Here is a 15,101-nt window from a genome sequence, read left to right as displayed (position 1 = left end):
CCCCAGCTGTCCCCAGGCTGTCTCAGGCTGTCCCAGACTGTCCCTGTTGTCCCCAGACTGTCCCCACGCTGTCCCTAGGCTGTCCCCAGGCTGTCCCAGCCTGTCCCTGTTGTCCCCAGCTGTCCCCAGGCTGTCCCCAGCTGTCCCCAGCCTGTCCCTGTTGTCCCCAGGCTGTCCCCAGCTGTCCCCAGGCTGTCCCTGTTGTCCCCAGCTGTCCCCAGGCTGTCCCTGGTTGTCCCCAGGCTGTCCCCAGACTGTCCCCAAGCTGTCCCCAGCTGTCCCCAGGCTGTCCCCAGGCTGTCCCCAGGAGGTCCCTGTTGTCCCCAGCTGTCCCCAGGCTGTCCCCAGACTGTCCCCAGACTGTCCCCAGCTGTCCCCAGCTGTCCCCAGCTGTCCCCAGGCTGTCCCCAGGCTGTCCCTGTTGTCCCTAGGCTGTCCCCAGCTGTCCCCAGGCTGTCCCAGGCTGTCCCCAGCTGTCCCCAGGCTGTCCCCAGCTGTCCCCAGGCTGTCCCCAAGCTGTCCCCAGGCTGTCCCCAGCTGTCCCCAAGCTGTCCCCAGGCTGTGACAGTGTCCCCAGGCTGTGACAGTGTCCCCAAGCTGTCCCCAGCTGTCCCCAGGCTGTGACAGTGTCCCCAGGCTGTCCCCAGGCTGTCCCCAAGCTGTCCCCAGGCTGTCCCCAGCTGTCCCCAGGCTGTGACAGTGTCCCCAGGCTGTCCCCAAGCTGTCCCCAAGCTGTGACAGTGTCCCCAGGTGTCCCCAGGCTGTCCCCAGGCTGTCCCCAGGCTGTGACAGTGTCCCCAGCTGTCCCCAAGCTGTCCCCAGCTGTCCCCAGGCTGTCCCCAGGCTGTCCCCAGGCTGTGACAGTGTCCCCAAGCTGTCCCCAGCTGTCCCCAGGCTGTGACAGTGTCCCCAGCTGTCCCCAGGCTGTGACAGTGTCCCCAGGCTGTCCCCAGGCTGTCCCCAGGCTGTCCCCAGGCTGTCCCCAAGCTGTCCCCAGCTGTCCCCAAGCTGTCCCCAGGCTGTCCCCAGGCTGTCCCTGTTGTCCCCAGCTGTCCCCAGCTGTCCCCAGGCTGTCCCCAGCTGTCCCCAAGCTGTCCCCAGCTGTCCCCAGCTGTCCCCAGCTGTCCCCAGGCTGTCCCGGTACATTCAGTGTTTGTCGCAGGGTCTATGGCTCAGGGGGCGTGGCCCCTCGCTCGGGCAGTGCCAGTGCAAAAACTCCCGCTGACTGAAATGTCAATTCTTTCTTTCTTTTTTTGTGCTGTTGGGTTCTTTTTTTTTTTTATATTTTTTTTTATTCCTTCTTTTTAAACTTTTTTTTAAAACGTTTTTTCATTATTTTTTCCTTCTTCCTCTCTCTCAAAAACCACAACTTCCCTTTGTCCATTCATTCCCTAGAAACAATTTTTTTTTTCTTTTTTTTTTTTTCTTTTTTTCTTCCTTTCTCTCTCTCTTAAAAAATTCCCAACTGGAAAAAAATCAAATAAAATAAAATAAAAATAAAGCCAAAGACACTCTCACCTCCCTCTCACTGCTCTCTATCCCGTGGGATGCTAAAGGGAAATCCAGACTCATGCTTTTCTTATTTTTTTAACAAAAGTGCTTATTACTTCAAGCAAGTGCTTTGGACCAAGGGGTCGGAGAGAAACTTCCTTTTATTTTTATTATTGGGGTTTTTTTGTTGGTTTTTTTAATTGGTTTTTTTAAAATTGGGGTTTTTTGTTGGGTTTTTTTATTGTTTTTTGTTGATTTGTTTGGGGTTTTTTTTGTTTTAATTGGTTTATTTTTGTTTTGTTTTGTTTTAATTGGGATTTTTTGTTGGGTTTTTTATTTTTTTTTGTTGGTTTGTTTGGGTTTTTTTGTTTTAATTGTTTTTTTTTTTGTTGGGTTTTTTATTGGTTTTCTTGTTGGTTTGTTTGGGTTTTTTGTTTTAATTGGGTTTTTTTTGTTGGGTTTTTTATTGGTTTTCTTGTTGGTTTGTTTGGGTTTTTTGTTTTAATTGGGGTTTTTTGTTGTTTTGTTTTAATTGGGTTTTTTTGCTGGGTTTTTATTGGTTTTTTTGTTGGTTTGTTTGGGTTTTTTTTGTTTTAATTGGTTTTTTTGTTGTGTTTTTGTTGTTGGTTGTGGTTTTTTGTTTCATGTTTTCTTTTTTGTTGGGTTTTTTATTGTTTTTTTTGTTGGTTTGTTTGGTTTTTTTTATTGTGTTTTTTTTGTTGTGGTTTTTTTGTTGGTTGTGGGGTTTTTTTATGTTTTCTTTTTTGTTGGTTTTTCCAGAGGTTTGGGAAAAAAAGGAGATCTGAGCCTTCCAAACCCAAAGAAAAATCTGAAATTAAAATTTCCTTGAATCCAGTGTCGGGGTGAGGGGATTGGTCCAACTTTGGCATAAAAAAGGATGGAAAATTTGGGAATTTTTGGGAGGGGAGCGGGCGGGGCAGCGGAAGTTTCCCTCCATCCCTATTTTTTTTTTTTTCTTTTTTTTTTTTTCTTATTTTTTTTAACAACTCACCGGGGCAAAACCATCACGAGAAAAAAAGAAAAAAAGAAAAAAAATTAAAAAAAAAAAAATAAAAATCAATCAATTCAATCTCGTTTAGCAAAATAAACGCAATTATTACCAAACACTTGGATTATTACTGAAATTGTCAAGCTGTGCTGTCGACGATAACGATACAGCGTTAAAGGAGAACAAGACTGGGATAAAAAATCTCTCCCCACAAAAAAAAATTAAAAAGGCCACACACGTCCCTCCCCACCCTCTTCATCCCACTCCTCATCCTCATCCCTCCCCTCTCCGCTCCGGATGCGCCGCTGGAACCTCGCTCCCCTCAATTCTTATTAATTCTCATTATTATTATTATTATTAATTATTAATTGTTGGTTTTTTTTTGAAGGGTGTGAGGAGGGATGAAAGGGATGGAGGAGCCCTTTGGGAGATTCACTGATTGTCTCTGAGCGGAGGTGGAGGGATCCAAAATCAAAAATTATCCGGGAAAACCTCAAAAATCCCGACCCAAAATCCCCGGAAAACCGCGGGAAAACCTCAAAAATCCCGACCCAAAATCCCGGAAAACCACCCCAAAAAATCCCAACCAATGAGGGGTGCAGAGGGAGGGAAAAGCAGGGAAAAAAGGGAGAGGGAGAGGAATTCTCCCATCCCAGCAGAGGAGGGGAAGGGATGGGATGGGAGAATTCCCACCCTGGAATTCCGGGAATTCCGGAAAAGCAGCTGAAAAACCTGGGAGGGGTTTGGGGATTTTTGGGAGAGGGGGATGGAGGGAATTCCTGCTGGGAAAAGGGGGAAAATGTAAACAAGTTCTCTCTTTTTTTGTGGTTTTGTTTTGTTTTTGTTGTTTTTTTTCCAGTTCTCCTCTGTGAAAATACTGAAAAGGAGCTTCCCGAAAAAAGGGAAAGGAGTTTCCCAAAAAAAGGGAAAAGAGCTTCCAAAAAAAGGGAAAAGAGCTTCTAAAAAAAGGGAAAAGAGCTTCCAAAAAAAGGGAAAAGAGCTTCTAAAAAAAGGGAAAAGAGCTTCCAAAAAAAGGGAAAAGAGCTTCCAAAAAAAAGGGAAAAGAGCTTCCAAAAAAAAGGGAAAAGAGCTTCTGAAAAAAGGGAAAAGGATTTTCTGAAAAGAGGAAAAGGAGCTTCCAAATTCCAAAAGAATTCCAATTCCAGAAAAAAAAAAAAAAAAAAAAGGGAAAAGGAGCTTTTTGAAAAAAGGAAATTCCAAAAAAGAGGAAAAGGAGGTTCTGAGAAAAAAAGGAGATTCCAGAAGAAGGAAAATGATTTTCCAAAATAAAGGAAAATGATTTTCCAAAATAAAAAGGAAAATGATTTTCCAAAATAAAAAGGAAAATGATTTTCCAAAATAAAAAGGAAAATGATTTTCCAAAATAAAAAGGAAAATGATTTTCCCAAATAAAGGAAAATTATTTTCCCAAAAAAAAAGGAAAATTATTTTCAAAAAAAAAAGGAAAATTATTTTCCAAAATAAAAAGGAAAATTATTTTCCAAAATAAAAAGGAAAATGATTTTCCCAAAACAAAAGAGAAGCTTTTATTTTTTTTGTGTGTTTTTTTTTTGTTTTAATTCAAGTTTCGTTCTGGTTCTGAGCTGAGGTATCCGGTGCAAAAAAAGGGGCAGCGCTTCCTTTTGGGATGGGGAGGGTGGGAGCAGGGATTTAGGGTTTTATCCTAAAAAAAAATGGGAAAATCCCTCTTTTCCCTGCCCCTCTCAAGTGCCTGGATCTCACCCAGGATGGGTTTTGTTGAGTGCTTGGGGCGGGGGAGCCCCGAAGGAAACAACGAGGAAAAAAATGTGCTTTTTCACCCAAAGGCCAAAGACTGAAACTTCATTTTTTTTTTGGTTCAAAAAGTTTGGCTTTGGTACAAAAAAATAAAAATAAAAATAAGGAAGGAAGAGAAAAAAATCGGGAATGGCTCCCATGGAGCCACCTTCATTTTGAAATGATGGAAAAGGAAAATAAAAACCAACAAAGAAATTAATTTTGGTTACAGAAATGCCCTTTTCTCTCTGACACTCCGGGGTTTTGTTGTTACAGGAGGGAGAGGAGCTCGGAAATTCCCGAAATTCCTGAAATTCCCGAAATTCCTCGGCCCTTCCAGCCCCTTCCTCTCTGCATCCCAGTCTTTGGCTTTGAGCAGACTCGTGGGAGGGAGGGAAAAAATTGTTTTTTGATGGCGTTACAGTAATTCAGAAGGAAAAAAAAAAACAAAATAAAAATGATAACGGAATTAAAAAAAACCAAAAACCAACAGTGCAACGTTTTGGGATGCTTTGGACCTGCAGCATAAACGGGATTTCCAAAGATTAAAATTAAAAATTAAAAATAAAAATTAAAAAATAAAAATAAAAAGGAGAACCTTTTGACCAAAAAACAATGATCCCACTCACATCCACAAAATCTGCCAGGATGCTGCATCCCAAAAAATAAAAATAAAAAATATCAAGAATAAGGATTTGCAAGTGCATTCGTTTCCTTAGTAAAGGCTAAAATGTTGAATTTTAATTTTTTTTTTATGGTTTTTTTGTTGTTTTTTTTTTAAAGGTTTCTCTATAAATAATTCTCTTTTTTTTTTTAAAAAAAAAAAAAAAAGAAAGAAGAAACAATCAACCAAGCAAGCAACCGACACCGACTCTCTCATGGGAACGGCCACGCAAACAGAGGTGGGGGAAAAAAAGAGGTTTTTAGGGTCTGAGAAATTGCCAAAAAGAGGGGAATTTTAATTAAAAAAACCCTAAAAAAAAAAATCAAAATCCAACAGAATCCCTAAAGTGCCTGGTGTGGGGAGGAGGCTCCAGCAGTGCACCCGTTTTTCCTTTCCCTGGAATGAGCTGCCAAAGGGGTCGGGGTGTGCCAGGTACAGCAGATTTTGGGGTTTTTCAAGTGTTTGTTTGGGGTGAGGAGAGGAGAGGAGAGGGGAGAGAGGAGAGGAGGGATTCCCACCCCAAATCCCTCTGCCAAGAGTTCGGGGTTTTCCTCGTCACGGCTGGGCACGGATGGAAATGGGAAATGGGAAATGGGAAATGGGAAAGGGGAAAGGGGAAATGGGAAAGGGGAAAGGGGAAAGGGGAAATGGGAAAGGGGAAATGGGAAAGGGGAAATGGGAAATGGGAAAGGGGAAATGGGAAAGGGGAAATGGGAAAGGGGAAATGGGAAATGGGAAATGGGAAAGGGGAAATGGGAAAGGGGAAATGGGAAAGGGGAAATGGGAAAGGGGAAATGGGAAATGGGAAATGGGAAATGGGAAAGGGGAAATGGGATTTCTGGGGTGAAGTGAGAATGGGAGGGGAGGTTGGGAATGAGACAAAAGTGATGGGAATGGGATAAAAATTATGGGAATGAGACAGAAACACTGGGAATGAGACAAAAAACACTGGGAATGAGACAGAAATGTTGGGAATGAGACAAAAAACACTGGGAATGAAACAGAAACGTTGGGAATGAGACAAAACTGCTGGGAATGGGACAAAAAACACTGGGAATGAAACAGAAACGTTGGGAATGAGACAAAAAACACTGGGAATGAAACAGAAACGCTGGGAATGAGACAAAACTGCTGGGAATGGGACAAAAAACACCGGGAATGAGACAAAAATGCTGGGAATGAAACAGAAACATTGGGAAGGAAACAAAACCACTGAGAATGAAACAAAAACATCAGGAAGGAAACAAAAAAGACAGGAATGAAACAAAAACACTGGGAATGAAACAAAAACACCAGGAAGGAAACAAAAACGCTGGGGATGAAACAAAAATGTTGGGAAGGAAACAGAAACACCAGGAAGGAAAAGACAGGAATGAAAGAAAAAATGCCAGAAAGGAAACAAAACTCTGGGAAGGAAACACTGGGAATGAAACAAAAATGCTGGGAATGAAACAGAAACACTGGGAATGAAACAGAAACACCAGGAATGAAACAGAAATGCTGGGAATGAGACAGAAACACTGGGAATGAAACAGAAATGCTGGGAATGAAACAGAAACGGGGAGGAAACAAAACTCTGGGAAGGAAACACTGGGAATGAAACAAAAATGCTGGGAATGAAACAGAAACACCGGGAAGGAAAGAGAAACGCTGGGAATGAAACAGAAACGGGGAGGAAACAAAACTCTGGGAATGAAACAAAAACACAGGGAATGAAATAAAACTCTGGGAAGGAAACACTGGGAATGAAACAAAAACACCAGGAATGAAACAGAAACACTGGGAATGAAACAGAAACACAGGGAATGAAACAGAAACACAGGGAATGAAACAGAAACACAGGGAATGAAACAGAAACACAGGGAATGAAACAGAAACACAGGGAATGAAACAGAAACACAGGGAAGGAAACACTGGGACAGAAATGCCGAGAATGAAACAAAAACGCCGGGAAGGAAACAAAAATGCTGGGAATGAAACAAAACTCTGGGAAGGAAACACTGGGAATGAAACAAAAACACAGGGAATGAAACAAAACCACAGGGAATGAAACAAAAACACAGGGAATGAAACAGAAACGACGGGAAGGAAACGCTGGGACAGAAATGCCGGGAACGAAACAAAACTCTGGGAAGGAAACAAAAATTCCGGGAAGGAAACGGCTCCAACCAACCCCAAAGGGAAAAATCCAGCAGCACCTGCCCCGTGCCAGGCCAAATCCTGCCCCTCCCAGGGCAGGGAGGATGGGGAACGCGCCGGGCGCGGAAAGCTCCAGAACTCTTGGCTTCACCCCCCCCCGCTGTGTCCCCGCAGAGCCCTCCCAGTCTTGTTCTCCTTCAAAGTGCCCAATATTTATAGGATTCCTAAATAAATAGAACGCGCTAGCGGGTCACCGGGGGGGGCTACTCCGAGTAGCAGCCGTCCAGGCCCAGGGCGTTGTGGCGCTCCTTGGAGTAGGGGCAGGAGGAGCCGTTGGGGAGGGCCCCGCACGCCGCCGCCGCCGCCTTGGCCGCGATGCCGCAGTTCTTGAGGAGGTTGAAGCTGAAGGAGCCGATGGCGTCCTTGGGGGGGAAAGGCTTCATGGTGGAGAGGATAAGTGCCAGGCAGTCGGCCACGTCCTTGTTGGGGGCACAGGCCAGAGCTGGGGTGTGACCTGAAGAGGGGGGAGGGGATGGAGGGGTTATTGGGGGGGGGTTGGTGGGATTATTGGGGTGGGGTTGGGGTGGAATTGTGGGGTGGGACTGGGGTGTGGAATGGGATTATTGGGGTGTGGGATGGGATTATTGGGGTGTGGGGTGGGATTATTGGGGTGTGGGGTGGGATTATTGGGGTGGGATTGGGGTGTGGAATGGTATTACTGGGGTGTGGGGTGGGATTATTGGAGTGTGGGGTGGGATTATTGGGGTGCGGGGTGGGATTATTGGGGTGTGGAATGGTATTACTGGGGTGTGGGGTGGGATTATTGGAGTGTGGGGTGGGATTATTGGGGTGTGGGGTGGGATTATTGGGGTGTGGAATGGTATTACTGGGGTGTGGGGTGGGATTATTGGGGTGTGGGGTGGGATTGGGGTGGGATTGTGGGGTGGGATTGGGGTGTGGGATGGGATTATTGGGGTGTGGGGTGGGATTGGGGTGGGATTGTGGGGTGGGATTGGGGTGTGGGATGGGATTATTGGGGTGTGGGGTGGGATTATTGGGGTGGGATTGGGGTGTGGAATGGTATTACTGGGGTGTGGGGTGGGATTATTGGGGTGTGGGGTGGGATTGTGGGGTGGGATTGGGGTGTGGGATGGGATTATTGGGGTGTGGGGTGGGATTATTGGGGTGGGATTGTGGGGTGGGATGGGATTATTGGGGTGGGATTGGGGTGTGGGGTGGGATTATTGGGGTGTGGGGTGGGATTATTGGGGTGTGGGGTGGGATGGGATTATTGGGGTGGGATTGGGGTGTGGGGTGGGATTATTGGAGTGTCGGGTGGGATTACTGGGGTGTGGGGTGGGATTAGTGGGATGGGATTATTGGGGTGTGGGGTGGGATTGTGCCATGGGATTACTGGGGTGTGGAATGGTATTACTGGGGTGTAGGGTGGGATTATTGGGGTGTGGGGTGGGATTATTGGGGTGTGGATTGGGGTGGGATTGTGCCGTGGGATTACTGGGGTGTGGAATGGTATTACTGGGGTGTAGGGTGGGATTATTGGGGTGGGATTGGGGTATGGGGTTGATTATTGGGGTGTAGGGTGGGATTACTGGGGTGGGATTGGGTTTGGGGTGGGATTGAGGTGGGATTGTGGGGTGGGATTGGGGTGTGGAATGGTATTATTGGGGTGTGGGGTGGGATTATTGGGGTGTGGGGTGGGATTATTGGGGTGGGAAGTTTTTTTGGGAGGAAGTTTTTTTGGGAGGAGATTAATTTGGAATGGAAGTTTTTTTGGGAGGGGATGAACTGGGAATGGAAGTTTTGGGGAAGGGATGATTTGGGAATGGATTTTTTGGGGAGGGGATGATTTGGGAATGAAAGTTTTTGGGAAGGGGATGAACTGGGAATGGAAGTTTTTTGGGAGGGGATGATTTGGGAATGGACATTTTTGGGAGGGGATGATTTGGGAATGGAAGTTTTTTTGAGGAGGGGATGAACTGGGAATGGAAGTTTTGGGGAAGGGATGATTTGGGAATGAAAGTTTTTTTGGGAAGGGATGAACTGGGAATGGGAGTTTTTTTGGGAGGGGATGATTTGGGAATGGAAGTTTTTTTGAGGAGGGGATGAACTCGGAATGGAAGTTTTTTGGGAGGGGATGATTTGGGAATTAAAGTTTTTTTGGGAAGGGATCAACTGGGAATGGAATTTTTTTGGGAGGGGATGATTTGGGAATGAAAGTTTTTTGGGGAGGGGATGATTTGGGAATGGAAGTTTTTTTGGGAAGGGATGAACTGGGAATGGATTTTTTGGAAAGGGGATGATTTGGGAATGGAAGTTTTTTTGAGGAGGGGATGAACTGGGAATGAAGTTTTTTTGAGGAGGGGATGAACTGGGAATGGAAGTTTTGGGGAAGGGATGATTTGGGAATGAAAGTTTTTTTGGGAAGGGATGAACAGGGCATGGGAGTTTTTTTGGGAGGGGATGATTTGGGAATGGAAGTTTTTGGGGAGGGGATGATTTGGGAATGGAAGCTTTTGGGAAGGGATCATTTGGGAATGGAATTTTTTTGGGAGGGGATGATTTGGGAATGGAAGCTTCGGGTAAGGAGGATGTTTTGGGTGAGCATTTCCCGGGCTCTGGGCACTTCCCAGGAACGCTGCAATCCTGGGAAAACACGCACCTTCTTCATCCACAGCCAGCACGGTGGCCCCTCGGCTGAGCAGCGCCTGCACCACGGCGGCCAGGCCGTTCCGTGCCGCGATGTGCAGCGGCCTGCCGGGGGGGAAACGCCATCAGAACCCCAAAAAACCCGGGGAACACCCCATGACAAAACCTTGGAGAGGATTCAAGGGCAGGCCCGAGCTCAGCTGCCCCCGAGCTCGCCCGTTCCCACATTTCCCCCCGCGGCTGTGGGAATACTCACATCTGCAGAGCACTGTTACTTGCATTGATAAGGCCAAGGTCTTGGGTTTCCCCCAGGATCAACAAGGCACACTTTTCATGGCCCTGGGGAGGAGACAGGGGGGGTTCAGGGGGCTGGGGAGAGGCCTGGTCCCAGGGAATGTGGATGTGGAATCGTTCCCTGCACCTGTCCTCCTCCCACAGGTCACCTTGGCAGGGGTTGTCCCTCCACCTTTCCCGCTTTGGCGTGGACAAAGTGACCGCAGGGCTCGGCTTGGGAGTGACCATAAAAATCCCCTCTGCCACCAGCCCAGGCTGCTCCAAACCACGGCCAAGCTGGCCTTGGACATTTCCAGGGATGGGGAAACCTCTGGGAAATCAATTCCAGGGTCTCCCCGCCCTCACAGCGAGGAATTTCTTCCCAAAATCCCACCTAACCCTGCCTTGTGTCACTGTGGTCATTCCCAGCTGTCCCATCACTCGCTCCAAAGTCACTCTCCAGATTTCCTGGAGCTCCTCTGGGCACTGGAAGTTCTCCCTGGAGCTTTCCCTTCATCCAGGCTGTCCCACAAACTCATCCCCATCACCTCCCACCACCCCAGGCTGCTCCCAGCCCCGTCCAACCCAGCCAGGCATGGAAATGAGCCTGGAAATTCAGAGAGGAGCTCCCCAGGAAAAGCACAGAGGGACAAAACTGCCCAGGGGACACCTGGAGCTGCCACCCAGCCCAGAATTTCTGGGGTAAAACATCCCAGGGGTTCCAAGGCCTGGGATTTCTGGGGTAAAACTCCCCTTCCAGGGGCTCCATGGCCTGGAATAGTTGGAATTATTTTTGGGGTAAAACTTCCCTTTCAGCACATCCCAGAGGTTCCAAGACCTGGAATTGCTAGAATTATTTTTGGGGTAAAATTTCCCTTTCAGCACATCCCAATGATTCCAAAGCCTGGAATTTCTGGGGTAAAAAAAAACCCTTTCAGCACATCCCAGAGGTTCCAAGACCTGGAATTACTAGAATTATTTTTGGGGTAAAACTCCTCTTTCAGCACATCCCAGAGATTCCAAAGCCTGGAATTTCTGGGGTAAAAAAAAAACCTTTCAGCACATCCCAGAGGTTACAAAGCCTGGAATTTCTGGGTTATAAAACCCCTTTCAGCACATCCCAGAGTTTCCAAGACCTGGAATTTCTGGGGTAAAAAAAACCCCTTTCAGCACATCCCAGAGATTCAAAGACCTGGAATTACATTAATTATTTTTGGGGTAAAACTCCTCTTTCAGCACATCCCAATGATTCCAAAGCCTGGAATTTCTGGGTTATAAAACCCCTTTCAGCACATCCCAGAGGTTCCAGGGCATGGAATTGCTAGAATTATTTTTGGGGTAAAACTCCTCTTTCAGCACATCCCAGAGATTCCAAAGCCTGGAATTTCTGGGGTAAAAAAACCCCTTCAGCACATCCCAGAGTTTCCAAGACCTGGAATTACTAGAATTATTTTTGGGGTAAAACTCCTCTTTCAGCACATCCTAATGATTCCAAAGCCTGGAATTTCTGGGGTAAAAAAAAAACCCTTTCAGTTTCCAAGACCTGGAGTTATTTGGGGGTAAAACCAACCCTAACCCTGTCCCCACCTTGCTGCAGGCCAGGTGAAGAGCTGTGTTCTTGTTGACATCCAGCACAGTAATATTCGCTTTCGCTTGGAACAGCAGGAACTCTGCAAGGAGGAGGAGGAGGAGGAGGAGGAGGTGAGGAAGAGGCTGCAAACACCCCCAGGTGAGGAGCAGAGCTGTGTCCCCGTGTCACCCACCCACTGCTGCCGTGTGCCCGTTCTCCGAAGCCACCATCAGGGGGGTCCTGCCCAGCTTGTCCGGGGTGTCCACCTCGGCCTGGTGGCGCAGCAGCAGCTGTAAACCATGGACGTTGTCTGCGAAGGCAGCAGCGTGAAGGGGTGTCCTGGGGAGGCCAAAAATAAACCAAAAACAACCCAGCCAGGGCTGGGGTCAGCAGCAGGGAAATGCTCTCTGGGGTTCCTCGATTTTGTGTTTCCCTGATTTTGCATTGGTGGTTAAGTCTAAATTCGTGTGAAGCGCGAGCGGTGATTTAGCGCTGGGGTTAAAAACTGGTGAGAAACGCTGGGTTAAACACGGAGCTGTTAAACGCTGTTAAAAATGTTTAACATTGGTTTTTGGGGGTAAAAATCCACTTTTAGAACATCCCAGAGCCTCCAAGGATTGTTGGAATTATTTTGGGGGTAAAACACCACTTTTAGCACATCCCAGAGGTTTCAAGGATTAGAATTTCTGGAATTATTTTTGGGGTAACAATTCCCTTTCAGCACATCCCAGGGGCTTCAAGGATTGGAATTATTTTTGGGGTAAAAATCCCCTTTTAGCACATCCCAGAGACTTCAAGGATTAGAATTATTTTGGGGGTAAAACTCCTCTTTCAGCACATCCCAGGGGCTTCAAGGCCTGGAATTGTTGGAATTATTTTTGGGGTAAAAATCCCCTTTCAGAACATCCCAGAGGTTTCAAGGATTAGAATTTCTGGAATTATTTTTGAAGTAAAACTCCTCTTTCAGCACATCCCAGAGCCTCCAGGAATTGGAATTATTTTTGGGGTAAAACACCACTTTCAGCACATCCCAGAGGTTTCAAGGATTAGAACTTCTGGAATTATTTTTGGGGTAACAATTCCCTCTCAGCACATCCCAGAGCCTCCAAGGATTGTTGGAATTATTTTTGGGGTAAAAATCCCCTTTTAGCACATCCCAGAGCCTCCAAGGATTGCTGGAATTATTTTTGGGGTAAAACACATCTTTCAGCACATCCCAGAGGTTTCAAGGATTAGAATTTCTGGTATTATTTTTGGGGTAACAATTCCCTTTCAGCACATCCCAGGGGCTTCAAGGATTGGAATTATTTTTGGGGTAAAAATCCCCTTTTAGAACATCCCAGGGGCTTCAAGTATTGGAATTATTTTTGGGGTAAAAATCCCCTCTTAGCACATCCCAGAGCCTCCAAGGATTGCTGGAATTATTTTTGGGGTAAAACACCCCTTTCAGCACATCCCAGAGGTTTCAAGGATTAGAATTTCTGGTATTATTTTTGGGGTAACAATTCCCTTTCAGCACATCCCAGGGGCTTCAAGGATTGGAATTATTTTTGGGGTAAAAATCCCCTTTTAGAACATCCCAGAGCCTCCAAGGATTGGAATTGCTGGAGTTATTTTTGGGGTAAAAATCCCCTTTTAGCACATCCCAGAGCCTCCAAGAATTGGAATTATTCTGGGGGTAAAACACCACTTTTAGCACATCCCAGGGGCTTCAAGGCCTGGAATTATTTTTGGGGTAAAAATCCCCTCTTAGCACATCCCAGAGCCTCCAAGGATTGGAATTTCTGGAATTATTTTTGGGGTAAAACTCCTCTTTCAGCACATCCCAGAGGTTTCAAGGATTAGAACTTCTGGAATTATTTTTGGGGTAACAATTCCCTTTCAGCACATCCCAGGGGCTTCAAGGATTTGAATTATTTTTGGGGTAAAAATCCCCTTTTAGCACATCCCAGAGCCTCCAAGGATTGCTGGAATTATTTTTGGGGTAAAAATCCCCTTTCAGCACATCCCAGAGCCTCCAAGGATTGGAATTGCTGGAGTTATTTTTTGGGGTAAAACTCCTCTTTCAGCACATCCCAGGGGCTCCAAGGCCTGGAATTATTAAAGTGGAATTGAGGAGAGCAAACTGGGAGGATGGGACTCCACCACCCGGAGCTGTAATTGCACCATTCCCCCCAGTATGGAAATGGAATTTTGAATTTGGAAATGCACCAAAACCTATCAAAGTGTGAAAACTCCGGGCTCACTCTTGCCCAAGGTTTTTTTAATAAATCCCTGTTTTATTCCTTTAACTCTGTCCAGAGCCATGCTCACCTTCCTTTGGCATCTCTGCTATTAACAATCTTGGCACCTAATGCTTCCACCAGCATTTCAGCAGTGCCGTCCTGGTTGTTAATTCTGCGGGAACAGGAGGAGAAGGGAAGTTAGGAAAGGGCTGGGCAGGTCTGGGCTGACAGCAGAACATCCAGGGGCTCCAAGGCTTTCAGTTATTTTTTGGGGAAAACATCCCTTTCAGAGGCTTCAAGGCCTGGAATTATTTTGGGGGTAAAACTCCCCTTTCGGCACATCCCAAAGGTTCCAAAGCCTGGAATTTCTGTGGTAAAAATCCCCTTTCAGCACATTCCAGGGGCTCCAAGGCCTTGAGTTATTTGGGATAAAACTCCTCCTTCAGAGGCTCCAAGGCCTGGAATTATTTCTGGGGTAAAATTCCCCTTTTAGCACATCCCAGAGGTTCCAAGGCCTGGAATTGTTGGAATTATTTTTGGGGTAAAATTCCCCTTTCAGCACATCCCAGAGGCTCCAAGACCTGGAATTTCTGGGGTAAAACTCCCTTTTCAGGGCCCCCCAGGACTGGAATTGTTTTTGGTGTGTCACTTACACTGCACAGTGCAATGGAGTAAAGGGGTTTCCTTCAAGGTACGCAAACGGGTTGTGTTCAAGTAACAATTCAAGACAATCTTCGTGCCCTGAGGAGAGAGGGACAGGCTTGGAGCAGTTTTCCCACTGAATCACAGAATCCCAGAGGTTGGGAAAACCCTCCCAGAGCATCGAGTCCAAGCTGGGAACGATCCCCAGCCCTGAGTGCCACGTCCTGGACACCTCCAGAGACGGAGACTCCAAACCAATCCCTTGCTTGGTAATTCCCAAATCCTTCCCATTTCCTGGTGCCTCCTAAATCATTCCCATCCCTCACTGGCTGCTCCCCAAATCCTTCCCATCCCCTTCCCCATCCCTCGCTTGCTGCTTCCAAAATCCTTCCTCGGGCACCTCCAGGGATGGGGACTCCAAACCTCACTGGGCAGCTCCAAAGCCTGACAGCCTTTTCCATGGGAAAATTCCTCCTGCTGTCCATCCTGAACCTCTCCTGGAGGAATCTGGGGCTGTTCCTTCTCATGCCGGTGTTCCCGGGGAGCAGAGCCCGGCCCCAGCCGGCCCCACTCTCCCGTCAGGGAGGTGTGGGGTGAAAAGATCCCTCCTGAGCCTCCTTTTCTCCAGGCCCAGCCCTTTCCCAG

General features: G+C 46.9%; 1 protein-coding gene across 1 annotated transcript in view; it reads right to left on the bottom strand.

Annotated features, from left to right (window-relative positions):
- Window positions 1-7,188: 7,188 nt before the first annotated feature.
- ANKRD52 (ankyrin repeat domain 52) overlaps window positions 7,189-15,101 on the bottom strand; it is a 47,092-nt gene continuing 39,179 nt past the window's right edge. Inside the window, exons 22-28 of the mRNA XM_058861073.1 lie at window positions 14,468-14,555; window positions 13,903-13,986; window positions 11,783-11,928; window positions 11,607-11,689; window positions 10,003-10,085; window positions 9,760-9,851; window positions 7,189-7,593 (exon numbers count right to left, since the gene is read on the bottom strand). Coding sequence (XP_058717056.1) covers window positions 7,343-7,593; window positions 9,760-9,851; window positions 10,003-10,085; window positions 11,607-11,689; window positions 11,783-11,928; window positions 13,903-13,986; window positions 14,468-14,555 — 827 coding nt within the window. The 3' untranslated portion in view covers window positions 7,189-7,342. The remainder of the gene's footprint in view (window positions 7,594-9,759; window positions 9,852-10,002; window positions 10,086-11,606; window positions 11,690-11,782; window positions 11,929-13,902; window positions 13,987-14,467; window positions 14,556-15,101) is intronic.

The sequence above is a fragment of the Poecile atricapillus genome, chromosome 35 (assembly GCF_030490865.1).
Source record: "Poecile atricapillus isolate bPoeAtr1 chromosome 35, bPoeAtr1.hap1, whole genome shotgun sequence".
NCBI lineage: Eukaryota > Metazoa > Chordata > Aves > Passeriformes > Paridae > Poecile > Poecile atricapillus.
The sequence above is the reverse complement of the archived record's forward strand: the minus strand, read 5'-3'. Positions and strand labels throughout refer to the sequence as shown.